This window comes from Melanotaenia boesemani, chromosome 22 (genome assembly GCF_017639745.1).
Source record: "Melanotaenia boesemani isolate fMelBoe1 chromosome 22, fMelBoe1.pri, whole genome shotgun sequence".
NCBI classification, from domain to species: domain Eukaryota; kingdom Metazoa; phylum Chordata; class Actinopteri; order Atheriniformes; family Melanotaeniidae; genus Melanotaenia; species Melanotaenia boesemani.
Genome location: NC_055703.1, coordinates 14,355,422 through 14,375,049, shown reverse-complemented (window position 1 = coordinate 14,375,049; position 19,628 = coordinate 14,355,422). Strand labels below are relative to the sequence as shown.

The 19,628-nt window shown below is 38.0% G+C and overlaps 1 protein-coding gene across 1 annotated transcript in view; it reads right to left on the bottom strand.

Moving 5' to 3' along the window:
• Positions 1-204: 204 nt before the first annotated feature.
• The window catches only part of LOC121634281 (steroid hormone receptor ERR2-like), a 38,121-nt gene continuing 18,697 nt past the window's right edge, over positions 205-19,628 (bottom strand). Inside the window, exons 4-7 of the mRNA XM_041976824.1 lie at positions 15,193-15,303; positions 14,722-14,883; positions 7,393-7,662; positions 205-4,382 (exon numbers count right to left, since the gene is read on the bottom strand). Coding sequence (XP_041832758.1) covers positions 4,138-4,382; positions 7,393-7,662; positions 14,722-14,883; positions 15,193-15,303 — 788 coding nt within the window. The 3' untranslated portion in view covers positions 205-4,137. The remainder of the gene's footprint in view (positions 4,383-7,392; positions 7,663-14,721; positions 14,884-15,192; positions 15,304-19,628) is intronic.

Below are 19,628 nucleotides of genomic sequence, written 5' to 3'. Positions count from 1 at the left end.
AAATACTTGGGTTAGTAGCATCAGACAAATGACACTAAAGAATAAGAAAAATTGCAGAATAGAGATAAAAGTAGAGGATATACAAATTCTGACAAAATGGGGGTATTTTTCTATACAGTAAATATAACCTGTCATCCTGCATTTCTGCTTTTGGAGAGTGATCTGTTCTAATAATTTTAAATAAAAAGTCATTTGCAATGAATACATAAACCATGGGATTTTATTGACACTGTACATTCAGTGCATTGTTCGCTCTAATTCACCCTTCCCCGCCAAAAAGCTTATATGCATATTTACACATGGGAACAATAGGCATGAAGATACCAAACAAAACACAAGAAAATGTCACACAGGACTGTCCACTGAATTCCAGCTGTGGATTTTCCCTTTTTAGGAAAGTGTTCACAGTTAGCCTGTCCTCCTCCAAGCATAGGGGAAGTTTATAATTAAAATGAACCAAAGCTCCCTTTTAACTTGATTTATATTTCACAGATGTTAACATATTGCTTCAGAAGGGGTGAACCTCTTGGGTAATCACATGTCTGTGGAGCACACACCTAGCAGGGTCCCTTATACACCATGGACCAGGACGGCCAGGGAGGTTCCTCCATGTTTTATGTAAATCTTGTCATCTCAGAGTGCATGGAGATAAGTCTGCAAATGGAGCAACGAATAAGCAGCTTTCTCCTCCGAGGAATGTGTTCCCTCAATTGCAGTAAGTTCATCTACATTTTTTTTCAATACCCAGCCGGTGATGTCACTTTATTTCTGTGCCACTGATTCCCAGGAGGAACCCATGGCCCGCTTCCAAACTCAGTGTAATTTTCAAAATATGAATTGAGGTATAGGGTCTAGACAACTTTAGTAGTCGCTATATGTCCTGCTGTGCTGTTGACCAAAATGATGAAGACAAAGAGTGTTTCAACACTGAAAGAGACAAAGACACAGAAAAACATAAAAAGCCACCTTAGACTAAATATTATGGACTTATTATTTCCTTGTTGACTCAGTACAGTGACTTGTATCATACAGCTGAAGTTCCTAATTCCACATGAGAATACATTAAAGTGGCAAATTAAACAATTGATCATAGTCACATTAATGCACAGCAGTTACAATATAGTTCAATGAAATATGCACAATGCATTTGTACAAGAATGTCCACATTGTAAACAAAACACAACTAAATATCAATCTGATGACCTACGACACAAAGAACACAGGTGGCCGTACTTGCCTTGCATAGCCCAGTGATCGCTGCTCTGTTATGAAACTATTACAGACACCCATGAAATCGCCTTTATGAAGGTTTCAACAAAAACCCTCCCTGCCGTCAACCGAAATAAAATGTCTCTCGTCCCAAAGGTAGAGCCAAAGCAGAAATTTAATTGCTCTATTTCTATTGAGAATTTCAGCTTAGGAGACAATTAGGATTAATTGGATGTAGTAGAACTGTTATAGACGTCTGAAAATAAATTAGGCGTTTTCTCTTATTTTCTAATATTAATTTTGAAGAGTGAATAAGTTCGGAAACAATTATCTACTCCAAGTCTTGAACGTGCACAGAGGAGATCCATGAATGATCAGAAGAGGGTGGGTTTTGGTCAAGTCAGACTGTGTTCATTAACACACCACACAATCAGCACAACATTAACTGGTGCAGCACAGAAAACTTCTCTCTCATATATATATATATATATATATATATGCTTGATCAATAATTGTTTTGAGTGAACAAAATGCGTCAAAGTTTATAATGTTTCCTGTTATCACCATGACAGTTCAGTGTGGAGACAGCAGAATTAAGCTATAACATTAACTAATATCTTATAACATCAATATTTATTTGGAAACAGCAGGCTGGCTCAAAATGCAGTTATATCAGTTTCTGCTTTGGTTTGCTACTGAATGGAGGCGATACATCCCTCATTTTAACTGAGGATGGATTAGCTGGTTAACAACAGCACAAGTGCACTATGGGCATTGTATTCTCTGCGGCATAGGGTTATAATTATCTATACATTACATTACAGTGAATCAATAACATCCCTGTGGGGCTCGTCATAGTTACTGGCTTTATGTTTTCTTCTGGTTTGGGTAAAAGCTAATGGCACTTGACACTTTAAACATACAACTGCTTTAAAATGTTCACAAGGGATGACATCTGTCTCAGTAAAATCCTAAAAGCAGCTGATTTAGTTATGATTATATAATTTTTATCTTAAGATAACATATTCCATCTAATCTGCTCAGGTTATTATAACTGTGAGCAATATGGCATGTTGTTAACTATCACGTTATGCTTTCTTTGAATTATTTGGCAACTGATTCATGATTGTTAGGATATAAAACTCTCAAAGTCTATCGCCTCTCAATTACTTATTTGTTAACAGCATCAGTGTTTATATACAATGCCTTTCTGAATGATTAGCACCTTCATTAATATGACTCAAAACCAAAGAAGATGCAGAGCATCAGTGAGCTGTAAAGCTGTAATGATGTTTTCTGCCATAGTGTTTAAAGTTTCACTAGTTTAAGAAGTTTAAGAAAACAAGGTAAAAATTATTTCGGATTTCTCCCAATTTGCACATTTTTTAAAATACTGTTTTAGTATATCTATCTAAGCAGATTCATACAACAGCATTACTGTTATTTGCTTACTTTCAGTTTCTTCTGGATGAGCCTCAATAGTTTACCCTGTAGTCCGCGTATAACAGAGAAAAAAAATGGATTTTAATGACAATAGTTTTGTATGTCATATATGACTGACAAAAAGCCAATAGATGCGTTTTGAATTAATGCTATAAATATACTAATTCACACAGATATATTTTCTTGTAAATATGCAGAATCTGTGTGAAAAATTTTGGAAGCTTTCTGGTATTGACCAGTAACCAGTGGCTATGGTTCATGGTTTATCCTGATATCAGCTGGCTACACTGGAACCTAAAAACATTAACCATTAAAGTCATCAACTAAAGGTTGATGGGCTCCCAGAATTTCAATACAATGACACTCATTGTTTGAGAAGTGAAAGGGAGAAAAAAACTCAATTCTGACAACACAAAGCCTCCTGTTAAAAAACTTAATAAAAGTACAAGAGCATTGAGTAAGCACTACTTGACACAAACTGAAAGTTGACATCACAAGGGTACTATTTATTGTAGGGCTATTAGATTGCAATTAACTAATAAATATTGCTGGTACGGTGCCCTTTAAGATAAAAATGTTTTTGACACACAGCCATACAGTTAAGCAAAACCCTTAGCACAAAATGTAGCTTCTTATGTCCATGTTTCACAGCATGTTAAGTTGCCAATATGTGTGTATGATGAACACAGAGAGAAGTCAAGGCAGGGTTTTATCTCTATATGCAAAACACACTGACTGAGACTCAGAGCTAGCTTGTACAATACCCATTATTGCCACATTATTCGTAGATGCTTAGTGCAAACACTTAGTGAGCAATGATCACTATCCAACCACTGTCCCTCTTTATGCATCAAAATGACTGTACCACTGAGTTGATGGAAATACCATGAGGTAAATGTATTATGAGGAATTGAGGAAATGGGTACCACGTTTTTTTTTTATGACAAATTTAAGAATATGCCTAAAAATTCTCCCCCCTGCACCCAGTGCAATTTCACACAATATACAGTACACATACTATATGTAGACCAGTTAGAGACTATTGCTTAACAATGGAGAATAGAAAATATGAGATAAGGAAACAAACACATCAAGGTACGTAGCTGTACAGTTCATTAGGATGTTTATATTATCACACTTTCATTTTTTAAATAAAATAAGAAAAAAATTCACAGATGCTTCAGGTGATATAGAGCAATGGGTCTATAGTTATAACAAGACCTCATTTGCCTGATTTCTGTACACAACATGTTTATATACATAATCATGATCCTACTTCAATCAGGTTGATAGTCACCCTTTTTAAAACTATTACAAGTCCCCCTTTTAATTTTTCTTTTATTAATATTTAAAAGAGTAAAAGGACTCCGTAGTCCAAGTGTCATCCTTTTGACTGTCAATTGGCACTCCACCTTTCTTTTTTATGGGGTGTCCCCTGCTTTGGATTGGGTGGTGCAGCTGTCTGTCAAGCATCCGACCCAGGTGTCAAGCTTTGGCCTCCAACATCTCGAGGAATAGTTTGTGCATGGGAACTTTGCCCTGCATTTTGATGCTGTAGAAATGCTGAACGGCCTTGGTAGCCGTCTGACGAAGCAGAGGTAGGGTCATCAGCAGCTTCCCTGCCCGTCGGGGGTCCTCTGGGTGCTGGGAGCCCTCAAAATCCTGAAGGGCCTCATGTAGTGAATCCTGGAGCCTTTGGACGGCCTCAATGTTCTCTATATGCATGGAATCTTAAGCAAGAGGAGAGATAAGGAAGAAAAAAAGATGCAAAATGTTACACTACAGGTTAATAAGGAAAAAAAATTCAGCTGTAAGATTTCACCACAAAACTTCCCCTTTATCAATTACTTACAGTAACACAAATAATTTCTGAATAATATGTTTAAGTATGGTGATGGATAATAAATGAGCAATAATTTAGAAGACAAACTAGATCAAGATTAACCTCTAAAATGTGTTTTCCCAGTACAAGGAAAGAAGACGTGATAAACTAACCAGTGCACAAAGACCTATTTTTGCCTGAGATGTCTCATCTTTTTAGTATTTTAATGCTACTTTAAGACAACAATGACAAACAAAAATTCAGTTAAAAAACATATTTATTTATAACTTGGAGCAACTTGTTTTGCAGCAGCGTTGTGCGGTTTTACATTCCACAGTTTGCATGCTAACAAGCAATTTTGAGGAGAGCTTTTCTTTTGTTAGTAGTTAATGACGTTCTTTTTAATGATCCCCCCTTAAATAAATGCCTGTGCATGACTGAGACTCTAGGGAGAGACACGGGTATTGCAGGTCTGTATAAATGTACAGTGGGACAAGAAAAAGATTCATTTCTTTTTGGTATCATGGACCACATATTCCCCCTCTCTGCTAATGAATTCAGATGGCTGCATTACTAGGATATTGTTGAGCTGAACGATGGTGGCAGATGGCCTTCATTTCCATAAGAAAGAGCAGTTGGCCCCCTTATGTATAGGCTCTAAAATAAAACCAGTTGAGACTTATTAAAAACTGCTCTCTATGTATCTACACACTGTAGAAAAATAGTCTTGTACTCAAAAGGACAAACTGATGCAAAGCTTTAATGTATGAGCAGTTGTTTGCTTTCAGTGCATCTCACAGCACAGTTATAAAGCATCAGATCTAATCTTCGTACACATCATATCCACTCATTGATACATTTTTCATACAGTAATATAACTGAATCAAATCTAACATAATCATCCTGGATGCAGTGCACTGGGAAAGTGAAACCAAGGTGGCTGCTGACTGGAGAGTGGGTGAATTAGTTCAGCTCTGCTATGTGTCTTGAAAGTTGTGGAGTGAAGTTAAGACTGTGTATGCACATGTAAATGAGGCAGAAAAAAGGAAAGTACAAGGCTAATTATGTTCCTAACTGACTGATTAAGTCTCTTTTACCAGTCACCTTCTGTGTAAATTGCATTTCTATCTTGGGAAATTAACTAGGCTATGTGGACCGCACATGTGTTCCAGCACTCTTCATTTGAAACCTTCATGTTAATACTGATCTGATCCTCGTTTGGCTGAGCGATCGCACGCGTGTGAGTGTGTGTGTGTCTGTATGGAAGAGAGAGAGAGGAGAGTGGAGAGGAAAAGGAAGAAAATATTTTCAATTGTATGTCAGTGTGTGTGAACGCACAGAAAGAGCATGTGTGTTGTTTTGCATGTGTGTGTGTTTAAGGAGGTTAGGAGCAGAATGCAAAACTAACTTTGAAGAAACAATTTCCATGTAATCCGTCAGCAGCTTGGCGTCAATCCCGTCGATACTCTGCTAATTACAAAATCAATGGCCATGAATTTCCACAGCTGTCACACCCACAGGACCACCGGAGCTGAAGCTCGGAGAGACATGGTTCAAACGAGCCGAAGTTGCCCTCTCGCCCTCCCTGAGCCTCCCTCACAACCCTGTGTCTTCCTATCTCACACTTCTCTTTTACCTTTACATCCCTGCCTTTCTATCACCTCCCTTCCCCTCTCATTTACCCCCCACCCACTTCTCCCACAGAGTGTTTGTCATCAGAAGACTAAAGCTTTGGGCTCAGCATTTTTCATTTTTCAGTCAGGCAGGAGAAAAGACTCCTAACAGGCATTGATTAGTGGGGGACAGGCCCAGCCTCATGAAAAGCAAACTGTCAATACGGGCGCAGCATCTTCACATTGGAACAAACGAGGCCCGTCGCTCCCCAACGCTCATTCCACTCCACTTAACACATTTTATTGACAGCCCCTGTTTTTCTAATGAAATGCTAAATATATCTCCCTTGGCTGAGGCGTGCTGGCAGCTACTGTTATGGAGATGGAGAGAATGAGAGCACAAAGTGACAGTCACACACACATGCACACATGTATCTGCAGGCAAATTAAAACATAGCTGCGCACACACCTGCACACTTGTGTTGAATTAAAAAAAAAAAAAAAAAACTAAAAGAAAAAATACTCCTGACCTTTCCATCCACTCTTATCAGAGATGCGTCATTGTGGAAGTGATGGTTCCAAAAGATACAGATCAACACTTAGGTTTTTTTCTATTTTCTCGTTGAATTTCTTTGTTTGTTTAATTAAATGCCAGCTATCTTGATTTATTTGAGATTTAATCTAGAGATGTAGCTTTCTGCCAAGTTAATGATGTTGAAGAAAAGAAAAATAAAGATATAGAGCCAAAGAAAGCAGTCTTCATTTTTTATGTTAATGTTTCGGTGATGCATCATTGCATCACACATCTTTGATAAAAATCTACATAAAATCAGCCTTTGAAAGTTAAACCTTGAGTTTTCGATTACAGCAGTGGCCCTGAGGTAAAAAAACAAATCAAAACAAACAAAAAAAAAAAAAAAAACAGAAACAGCAGCAGAATAAAAAACATAAGAAAAAGAAACCCAAACATACAGCGGAAGCCCCAAAACAGGAAATACATGGAAAACATTTTAAACAAAAAAATGTTTACAAAGCTTAGGACAATTTGGTCCTATACTGTACCTCATATGCTCATGAGTGTTTGAATGCAGAGAAAAAAGTGCTGCATATAGTGTGAATGGTTGAGTACATGAATAACACAGCCATTGTCAAATGCCTTTTATAACATGAAGGCAAAGAATAAATTATAAAAGTGTGAACCACTTGCATTAGGAGAAATTTCCCCAAATTCAGTTTGAAGGATTTTGTGACTTAAAGTGCACTTTGCAGGATTAGTTTTAGTGGAATTAAAGGAATTAACCTTACCAGAGTTGGCAAGCGCAATGGCTTTGAGTGTGACAAATTCCTCCTTCTCCATGCGCAGTTTCTTGTAGCGCCGAACCAGCGGCAAGATTGCAACATGAAGGTCCAGCAGGCCTGAGATCCTCGCCTGCTCCTCATCCACCACATAGTCCTCTGCATACATAATCTCGTCCTCACAGGGGAGTGAGCGAAACACAATGCTCAGCACAAGGATCTCCATCCAGGCGCTCTGCAGTAGACTCATCTGGTCTGCCAGTGAGAGTGTGGAAAAACCTGCAGAAATGACAGAGAATCTGTTAGAATCTGGGTTTTTTCGTCTTTCTAGGTATTGCAATACCTAGAAAGACGGTAAAGTCACATGACACGGAAAGAGATCAGCTTATTAACCTCACAGCTCAAAAAGTGGCCAGCTTGAGTCCTCCATGTGTTTTATGGGTTATGTACAATCACTATACAATCCCCAGAGAAGTCCAGCTTGAAACAGAGGCCGACTGCTCTATGTGGTGGCTTAAGGGAGGAATATAAATCTGTCGAGTATAGAGGCTTTTGAAACATGAGCCGTGGTCTGTTTCAACCAGCAAGTCAGCCCTTCAGCAGTGCATGAGCACATGAAATGCCACTCAGTGAGGACAAACTTAAATCCTGCTACATCTTACAAAGAAAAGAAGAATAATGTAATTCTTTTTAAATAATTAAATTAAATCTGCCTTTTCAAAAACAGAGAAAATGATTAAAATTTATAGATTTTGCCATAATGTTCTAATTTTTCCAGAAGGTGATAAACGTATTCATTAAATCAAACAAGTTTCAAAGCCAAATGAAGTAATGTGGCTTTTATATAAGAAGGCAAAATAAATACGTTGTAATTTGTCAAATTACTTCTCAGGACACTTTCAACAGAATCAGGTTCAGATGTCCACACTACTGTGTGGCACTTAACCACAGGAGACAAACAGTGTGTGAAGCTTTCTTACAAACAGAATTTCTACATTGTGATGTGTGGATGGAGCAGACAGGAAGCAGGATATGAAGCAAAAAATTTTGGAATTCATAGTGTTTCATCTACAGGATATTAAGGAAAGCAGATGATGCTACACGGACTTATCTGTAACGATGATAGCTGTGTTGAGTTTTCTGAATGTTTTAAGTGCAGTGCTAACGAAAGAGTTGAACCAAATGTCATCTCAACACACATATTTTCTCACAGTAAATGACCCCAAACATTATCTATGGTGTTCCCATGTTTTTTCATAAAAAATAAAATAAAATAATATATAAATTCTTAATTGAATTGAATTGAATTTATTGTATTGTATTCAAGTTAACTTCAGTGAAACAATCCAGGGGCAATCAAAGAATATATGTATGCTGATGATGTGAACTGAATCAAAGCTTGTACAAGCTTTCCACTGCATCTGATGGATTGCATTTGCAGTAGTAAGCTCAGCTAATTTAGATAATGTATTGATTTAAATGCTCTGGTTACAGACCTCCTAAGAGCCCTAATGGTCTACTTGTAATTTATTTATTGTCTTGTAAAATTACATTACTAATTTATCAAATATATATAAGAAAAAAGTGTAGGCATTCTCAGATACATCACATAAAGAAGGCAATATACATGAAACTGGTTGGAGAATAACGCTGAGGGCATTTGAGAAAAAATGTATTTGTTTATTTTGATGTGCATCTTGAATTACAATGTCTAAAAACAAAATTATGTTTTTCATAAACATAACAACTGATATTATTGTGAATTTGTGATATTATAATAGGGAAGATTTTAAGTTAAGGAAAGTTAAAGTCCAAGACAAAACAAAAGATTATAAGCATATTCCACTGGACTCTCTCCTACTTCTTTATTGTTCAACCTTTTGAATTCAGAGTGACAGTTTATCCAGAACTTGAGGTCAACCCATCAACTCTCACCTCGAACATTCACACTCACCATATCAAACGGACAAGCACCTGAAAAGACTCCAACCACCACAATACCTTTCACCGCTCTATGGTGAATAGGAAGGTGACTGTGGGCTATTGACCAAAATGAACTCACCATGCTGCTTACTTAAATCTGAACTTGTATGGATTGGAATTGGGCAGCTTGACTTAAAAGAGGCCCTCCCGATGGTTCTTATCAAGCAAATAGAGAAACGATGGAAAAAGAGAGAATGAGGCAGAGAGAAAAGAGTGCTGGGGGTGTCATTGATTAGTAGATTGTAATCAGTCCACCAAATGCGAAAGGGGGATCGATCCAAGCCTCAGATCTGACAACCAGACAGCTGATGGAGGACATCCGGTACATGTTTAGAGGGGGAAGGGAGGACTGCAGGATCGCTGAATGTAGCTATTTCAGCTGTCTCAGCAATGCATGAATTTAGATTCCCCAAAGACACTTTTTAAGAAAATAAATGTCATTAAATCTGTTAGGTGTATTTAGATCAGAGAGCTGTGCTAAAATGACTATAATAGTTAAAAAAATGCACACAAATCTTCTAACAGCAAAAAAGTGCTGACTCAGACTAAAATTATCGTGAATAAGTTTGGAATCACTAATAACTGTTCAGTTTTGTCATTTGTAAAATAAATAATTAAATAATAAATAAATAAATAAATAAAAAAAAAGACCCCATTGCCAACTGTCTCTTTATTTCTATCATCATGTTTCTCCTTTCCCTGGTTGGAGTCTTTTTTGTCTTTTCACTCAATTCACTGAAGCAATGAAGTAACTTCCTGACTCCCCGAGGTCACCCTGGAGCTTCAGGTGTGTTCCCCTGTGGTGGCTGAGTTAAGTGTCATTGTAGAGGATGAACTCCCCCTGATGAAATATCAATATTTCACCACACTGATTTACTGCTGTTTGACCAAACATGACACAATATTGAGCAAACTGGGGAATGTCAATGTCCCATGTGTCTGCAGTCTCCCTGTGTGATGACAAAAAGCATGAACACAGACAATGGATAACAACGGTTTCCAGTGGTTGACAATGCAACAGAGGCTTCATTTGATGTATTTTAGGGGTGAGTCTATTAAGAAACATGAACCTCAATATATACTTTCAATGAAGCTAAGAAAGGCTTATACACTGAGCCTTTGATAAGAATCAGCTTGCATAATTGTATATGAATATATGTGAAAAAAACCAGTGAGGTCTGCCTTAGCCTGGTGTAAGCAGGAAAAACAAAGACATATAACAGAATGCCAGTTATTAAATGGTTGTCGATATGGCAAGTCAGCTGACTATAGTCATACTGGATTACTACATCTTAGGATCAGCAAATTCACCATGTTCTCCTGTGAAACAGATAAATTGATGCAACCATGGATGGAGAACACAATTGTTGAGTGAGTGGAGGAACAGTAAGAGAGAGAGAAAAAAACAAAACAAAACAACCAACAACATTCACCACACTGATCCATAAACCATAATTCATAAGGGAGCCCATGGGTTTCCTTATGAATTAAAATATTATATGTATAAAATTATAGTTTTGGACACTGCTTCTGTCAGTAGCATACTGTGTAATCATTTAAGTGCGCAACAAGTTTGAGTACCAGTGGCTCACCACAACTTCACAGATGGGGTTAAGAAATGTCCTCTAACAATTTTCATCTTGCATAAAATCATAATGTGATGACTGTGGGTCGTGTTCAGTTTAATTTGAAATGAGACAGACACAATGCTTTTAATGCAAATTGATTAGTTATTAAATGAATGCTGTATTTTATTAAATAATATATAGTAAAGTATTTAATGTAATATTGCTTTCTTATTGCTTTCTTATTGGATAAATGTATTTAAAATGGTTAATTTTTTATTTTAAGTGTGATATAACCTATGACCTTAAAACCCACTGGCATCATCAGTCAGCAGCAGAATCACAATTCAAAACAAAGGGAACCAAAACCAGAACCTAAATCGACTTGTTCAGGCAGATTGTAGATCTCTTTAAAAGCTTTTTTATCAAATTAATAAATAGGCTACTGTATGTATTGTGGCATGAGCTTAAGTTGGTCATAGGTAACGCAACCAGCTAGATTTTCTTTTAATCTGGTGAGCAGATTAAAAGTACAATAGTGAAAGATCTTCATCAGATATTGAAAATGGTGACTTTTGTTCATCACATATGACATCATGATCTTTCCCCAACCTCAACAAAAGCAGTTTTGCTGCTTGCACGATTCTGTGAACAGGAAAACACAAAGTGTGTTGATGCTTCAAATTGGTATAAATTAAATTCAACATACTGAGACTGTAAACATTCTTGAAACACAATTAAGCTACAAGCAATTAAACCACTGAAGCTCACAATTAATAACACGGCAATGTCTATTTTTAAATGAAGTACAATAGGTATTCTCAACACACCAAAAAGTGAATGTTTGCAGAAAAAGGAAAGCACTCTGGCAATGCAACAGTACATCACATGTACAGATCAGATAACAAATTGAATCCATGTTCGGCACAGTGAAGAGACTGAGTGGTTGGCAGTGAAGCTTGAAGCTGTCATTAAGAGCTGGGTCTAAAACAGACAGCAGTTCACTCTCTATTCATTTAGTATCATTACAGACCTCCTAAGAGCCCTAATGGGTCTAATAAAAAGACAGAGGTAATAATGAGACTAGAGGGCCCTGTATGAGCAGGAGGAGTGGGAGGAGGAGAGCCAGGGGAACTGGAGAACAAGAAGTCTGAAAGAGTGAAAGATTTAATAGTCAAGTGTGTGTGTACTTGGAGGAGCAGAAAAAAAGCAAGGCAAACAATCAAAGAGGAGAAAAGTGATCTTCTTTAGTAAGTGAACATTAAATACCAGATTAAAGAGTATGTTGTGTTCACGTTTGAGATGATATGTGTGTGCGTGTAGCACGCAGTAGTAGCCACACTGACCCCAGAAGACTGAGATTCAGTTTCACTTTCATGACAGGGTATTTAAATGGAACAACCAATAAATGGTTGTTGAACGACAAGTTACAGCTGCCCCTTTAAACATGTTTAAGCAACTTATCCACATCAGAACTGCTTTCAAATAAGTTGTTATGTGTCCAGTTGTTCACTTCAATTATTTAATCTTTCAACAGAACAACATGTAATGGAAAACCCATTCAGTGTTGCATGTTTCTTCCCAGCTCACCACATCTGGATGCTGAAGGACTTCTACATTAATGGAGCAATCCGCACTAATGACTCTTATTACCTCATCGTTAAGGCCATTTGTGCAGTGAGCTATGAGTGTAATGGTGGGTGTAGACTCTTAAACTGTGGGGACCCCTTTTGTCTTAATCGTTTCTTGGTGACACCCTGACCTGGTGGCCTCGGGTAAAGTGTCCCAAGAGTGCCACGTGCCCCTTTAATAACTCAAGTCTGACTTTAGATCTTCACACCGCACAAGATCAATAGTTATATGCAGAAAATGTAGCAGGGAACGAGAGACAAATATACTTTGACTGTTTTTACCCCATTTACTTATTTAAGAAAAAAGCACTTTGCCTTAAAACCCAGCATCTCAATCTGATTGGCTTAATCAAACTGCACAGTTCACGTGCATCTGAAGTTCAAAGAGCTGTACTAGATTGTGTTAGATTTCAATAATCCAAGTATAATCCAAACATATTTCCTTTAAAATTTCTTTACTTGACCAATTATTTATGACACCAACTCCTATAAGAACCTGGTTACTTAATGTGGCAATTTTGTACTTTAAGAAAATACATATCATTGCCATGTACCAATGTTAGCAGGGTGAAAGGTAAGTACAGCTGACAATAAAATGCACAAACTTCTTAAAAAAAAATCGTACGCTGAGGTTTGTTAAAAGAAAGATGATTACAAGAATTTGTTGCACCTCTAACAATGACACATACTAACAAAAAAGAATAACTTTAATCCATTTTTGACCCGTTTCAATGCTTAACAATTTGAGCATGTGTAAAGCATTCAGTACTATTAACACCTGCAGATGCATGCAGCCTAGTTTATGCATGTCAAGCCAGTTCTTTTCTTTATCTGAAACTATTTCAAAAGATCATGTTAAAGTTGCTTGACATTTATATTGACACACGGCTATTGAGGCTTCAGCCGCCATGTTGGCTTTTTTTCCATATAAATTCTATTTTCCTCTGCATATTCGACACAAACAGTGAATCCTGTTTGTAACCAATTAAAAAAAAAGTTGTTACAAAAATGTCTTTTATTTTATGTGTTTTCTATTTTCAGGTTATAGATTTGAGATGATGATGTCTTATCTGGTCTACCTGTAGGTTTCCCTTTTACAACCTACCCATTTTGTTTGTTCTTACTCCGAAATGTAGATTAATTTGAGTAAAAACAATCAACTCCATCTTTGTCTTGGGGAACGAGCAACATCTTTGACAAGAAATCTGTTCTAAATGATCCTGTTAGAATTGATTTTTGTTATGGATAATTTTATTGTTTTGGTGTTTATCCTGCTGGTTGGACATAAGAGTTGTGACAACCCCTTGTAAAATTACTTGGCTTAATAAACTGAGACTAACCTTTTAAAAATTCACCCAAAACTAATGAAAAGAATTATTTGATGTACTTGAATAATTATAGAATTCGCCATCTTTGTACATTGTTTACAAGACTAAGTCAATAATTTGATTCTTTGAATTTATTCTTTGAATTTATGCTCCCTTTAAACATGCAAGAATCCAAAGTGTCTCTTTTTGCTGATAAAGATGAGAAAACAAGATCATCTAACATTTGCATAACAAGTCTTATTTAAGAATTAATCAACAAGGAGAAGGGAAACCCGTCAGTGTTTCCCTAAATAAATCAATTTTACCTGAGGCCCTGTGTATTCTCCTTAAGTAAGTAAGAGGATTGCTTTCTTTAAGTCTGGAATTTAAATGGAATACATTGACATAGGGGCGGATCCCAACCCCCAGACTCTCCCACCCCACCCAGCCAAATCAAAGGTTTCAGCTGCTCTTTATTGATTAGATTTCAGAATATGGGACTAGCTTTTCCCTTAGGTGCAGATGAGTAGCAGATGTTAATTATCCTGTGTGTGTGAGTGGGAGGGTGGAGGGGTATGCACAACAGTCAGTGAACTACTTCAGTTATCTCACACTTTAATGTCTGAGCAAGTCAAACAGCAAAGTTTCTTCCACCATTATTGTCAAATACTTTTAGCAATTCCTCATATTTTTTTTTTAGAAGAAAATGTATGTTTTAAAAGCACATGGGAATAAGGAAACAACAAAACAATCTGCCTCTCTGTCTTTCTCCATCTCTTTCTCTATATTCACAGTGATGCAAGTTGATATGTGTGTGTGTGTGTGTTCAGAAAAAACAGTGTCATTCGTCACCTGGGATATGTTTGGCCCAGCCAATGATGACCACCAGCTCACGGTCAGCCAGGTCGCACAGAGTGGTCAAGGCCTTGATGTCTCCATCGGGCATGGTAGGGTCAGGCATGGCATAGATCTTTTCTGGCTCCACCACTAGAAGATGGGAAACGATCTTTGTCACTGAGAGAGGAAAGGGTGGACACAGAGATGAAAAGAGGGGGGAGATAGATTATCTCATATAGATTCTAGTAAGTCAGGCATCAGGCAGGTTGAATGAGGAATCTCTCTGTGAATCTCACTGGTGTGCCAGCTCCTCAGTGAGTTACTGTAAAATATCTCTTTCTATTTGCAGTGTTGGAATTCATAACAACAATACTATTAAATGTGAGAAAGTGGAGAATTAAACCCTTCTGTGATCCTCAACTCTCATTTGAAGCTTAGTGAAAGATTGAATACTTAAACACAAACAAAGAAATAACAGACACGTACGTGGTTTTTTGGCTGGAGGGGGGATGGTAAGGCCGAGGTAGGTCCCGTTTTCTGTGTCCAGTCTCCGCTTGTACTTCTGTCGTCCCCCTCTTACCCGGTCCAGACGCACACCTTAAAAGAACAATGATATGTAAATAATTGCCAACTAATAATAATAATAATAAAAAAAAAATGTAAAAAAAGAAGATACCTTATATATTCTTTATATAATAAATTAAAAAATAATGAGGAATCAAACTGGCTGCAAAATTTTATATACCCGCCCTGTTTTAATGATTTTTATTTCTAACAGTGAAATTTCAATATTGCATTGAAATAAAATAAACAATTTAATAGTGTTGTGATTGCACCTGCCATCATTACTAATAATTCTGCAGTCTCTTTTGTGGCTTATTACTGGGAAATATGGGAAAAATATAAAATCAAGAAATTCTCATGTCTTAGAGTTAGACAAAAATGTTTGATTAATGAAATCTGTTACTTTACTTTCTGCCTTTTTAAACTCAGGCACGGCTGTTCAGCGGAGGTCTAAACTGTGACACATTTGGGATTATCTTCAAAGCCATCGCAGAGGACACAGACTCGATGCACCTTAAGCGCTGAATTTACAAGCATGTATTAAAAGTTGTTTGAGCACTGAGGAGAGCAAACAGGTTTTACATGGTCAAGTGGAATTGAGTCGTGTGAGATTTCCCAGTGACTCATATAAATTCCTTTGATTCCCCTGGAAACAAAAGAATCCGATTAGGATGGTCTTTCAATTTCCTGACACCGACTATCCACTAACCTAATTACCCAGCGTGCCCAGGGGGAGCTCATTCTTCCCAGCAAACACAGTGAGATCATTTTATGCCTGGCAGATTGAAGCTAAATCGAGAGCCCCTCTCCTAACACAGCTTTCCATTTGTACGCCTTAAAGTAATCAATAAGGCTTGCAAATAGACTTCTTGTTCTTTGAACACATGTGGATGTGGTTTTAATTAGTCAGTTAGGCAGCTAGGAGCTGGTTTTGCAGTGGCTTTTTTTTTTTTTTTTTTTTTTTTTTTACCATTACTCTTGCTTAAGTTAAATTTAAAATTACAAATTATACTTCAGGAAACTGTGTGCATGTACTCCAGATATTAAATTAATTCAGATGCTTCTTTCTATTTAATGACACACACGGGCCTAATAAAGGGATATGCTGTTAGTAAAGGCTTTCACAGCATTAAGCTTCTGTGATGCAAAAGCATATTAAGCAGGTATAAACCATAAATTCAAGACTGACAGTAAGTTTTTCCTGGTTTAGTCCCTTTTAGCCACCATCTACACACAAATACAGATATATACACACTGGTTTCACTGTTGCGACAAGCGGCAAGTGACCAAACAGCCGGAGTTTAAATTCCATGATCCGCAGGGGCTGTTTGAACTGGAACGTCCAACTGGCCTATAATTAATAGATGCTGACAAGAATTAAGAGATCAGTGCTAACCAGTTTCAGTTTACAGCTTAGTGGCACTGAAAATACAGACACATGGCTGGAAGAAAAATAAGGGTTAGATAATGCTAAAGAATGGCAAGGCTGAGGGACAAGACACAGCATGCTGCCGTTTTTGGCTGAGTGTATCAGTTTTCTGCAAGATCTTCGTTTTTTCTTTCTCTCACTTTTCCCTCTGTCTGTCTCTTCCTCTTTCTCTCCCTCTAAGCATCGGGTGTACATCTCTTCTCTGACAGATCAGCCTGTCCCAGCCAGCTTCTGATCTGACCAATGCAGAATTATCTCCCCCCATGTGACACGGAGCAGTACTGGGAATCTGACCACAACAAGACAGCTGGATGAGGCCCCTGGTGGAGGGCTGGGGGGCCAGGGAGGAGGGAGGTCATCGGCAGCACCACATTCCACACCTCACACCTCACTACCACATCAGCCTTCATGCCTCAGGACAATGCAGATCCAGGAACAAAGTTGGGGCATGAAGGCAGAAGGATTGACGTCCCAAAAACATCCAACTAATTTTTTTTTTTAACATTGCTTGTATTTCATAAAGTGTGTTAACTAAAATATGATGCACAAGGAGAGATAACTGAATAAAGTAAGTGTGTGTGGTTGTTATAAACTGATGGAGATCATACTTTGTTATATTTGTGCTGTCTGTGAGAGAGCTGAGGCTAAGATACAATAATACAGGCAGATAGTCTATCCTCGTTATGTGTGTTTATGTGTGTGTGGAAAGACGATGAGGCATATTTACATTGGAGCAATCTTTACGGCCACCTGACCCCAGCTTCCCTTTCACATCCACTCTCTTTATTGACTAACAGAACCTCTAAGAAAAATCCTGAATGAAGCAGATGTGTTTTCCTTAAGCTTTGTGTGCTGTATGTTCCTGTAGATTCATTCCATGTCTTTAGAAGTGATCTATTATGAAACTTTGTTTTTTAACTACAATGGTTACCAACACTTTGTTTTCTTTAACAGTCTTTGAAAAGCAAAGACCAAAAATAAAGATTATCAAAAGAGTCACCAAAATTACATTTTTATTGGGCTGTTTGCATCTTGTTTGGCATGTTAACAAAGTACCTAAATTCATTTTTAGTTAAGTGCACAAAAATATTGTTGCAAGAACTGGCTTTTCTCTCTCCATGTTGCAGGTACAATATAATTAATCCTATATTACCTTTTTATAGTAATTGATTTGAAGAATGCTGCTTGTAAAATGCCTGACATTAGTGAATAATTCCAATACCCCAAATAAACAACAAACCCCCCCAAATATATATTATCATAGTCTTAAGGAGTCTTAGTGAGCTAAAGAAATTTAAAATAAAAACTAAAGTCCAACAATGCAAATTTGCATTATTTAATGTAGAAGGAGCTCAAAAAGAGATCCTATTGCATAAATGTGCATGCCCATGCTGCACAGGGTGTGTCCAGATTGCGTATTACTATCTGAACATATGCATGTGTGTAAATGTGTGTCTATCTCATGCAACTATTTTCAGCTCTTCACCTGTCAGAAGCGCTTCTTTCTAGAGAATGTGTCAGAACTGGCTGGCTGGCTAACGCTGCCAACGGGAGATTAGGAGCTCCCTATTTTAGCTGGGAAAAATCAGAGGGATGCAATGCACCCCCTCTCATTCTAAACAGCCTCTCACCCTTTACTGAGCACACTGCTGGTGCCCTTCCAGTGCTATCGCTGAAGGCCGAGTCTGCCAGCCTCTAAAGAGTTACAGTGAGCATCAGGCTGACTTGTTTGATTTCTGGGTGGGCTGCGCTGGGAAGGAGGGAAGACAGAGGGGGAGATCAGGATGGTGCTCCACCTGCTCCATACTCTCGATGGACTGACAAAACAAAGCTGGAGTTGTTCTCCCACAACTGCACACTGACATCGCGCCCTTCATCATGTTTTACACTTTTTATAAAGCTGAGCGGCCGTGTCCACAAGGGGTATTACTGTGTATTACAGAGCCACCCTGACCACAAATGTGCCTGTAATCGAAAGCATCTGTAAGGCTGTAGATGACTGTGCTGATCCCAGGATCCCTGGTGTGCCGTGTGGTGGTTGCTTGTGTTGTGAAGTTTGCACAAATCTTTATTCGTTGGAGTGGGCAAAAGAGAAACATAAGAAAGGGAGAAGGGTGTCGGCAGGAAGCATGCACCTCAAGGTCCGATTATGTATTGCTTGTCAGAGGTAATATACATTGGACATGTGTGTATATGAATGTGTGTTATGTGTGTGTATGAAAGGGCTGTAAAGAGGTCAGTGCTCCACTAAATCCCCCTCTTCAGAGGAACACGTGTTAGCCTCCGTGTCTGATCTATCACCTGCCAGACAGTGAGGACAGGCCAGCACAGAGCCTCTGGGTGGGCGCTGACTCTCAGCTGCAGCCTGCCAGCTACTCTGACACCCTAAAAAGCAAACAAGGCCCCACACAAACGCTGTTAGATAGACAATTCTGAGATACAAGAAAAAAGTGGCAAAGGGGTCAAAGGGCAGAGAAATACATAAAACTTCAAAGACTATATGGTATAGACACAGTACATTTTTATTTTGATGATGTAATCTCATAGATTGGTTTCTGATCTAAGCCTATTGATTTGGAAGGGACCTGACAGTCTGTGATATTGGATCTGGCTTTACTAATCTTTTGTGTATGTGGCTGGAGGAAAATAAGGCTGTAACATTACCCTGGTAGCCACGTTCACTCAGGAAGGACTGCTGATCCCTATCTGTGGTTGGGCGAAGGCGAGACAGTGGTGTAGGTTGCCAAAATAGTCTGGCAGCTTGTATTCATCCACCACATTACAGCAGTGTCAGAAAATCTCTACAAAAACACCCAACTATCACTAAAACATCCGGCTTGTGTTCCTACATAGCAAAGGCTTAAGTGTCTTTTATTCAGATCGTTAAAGATTTTTTCTTTCATGATAGAAATTCAGTATATGTGTGTGG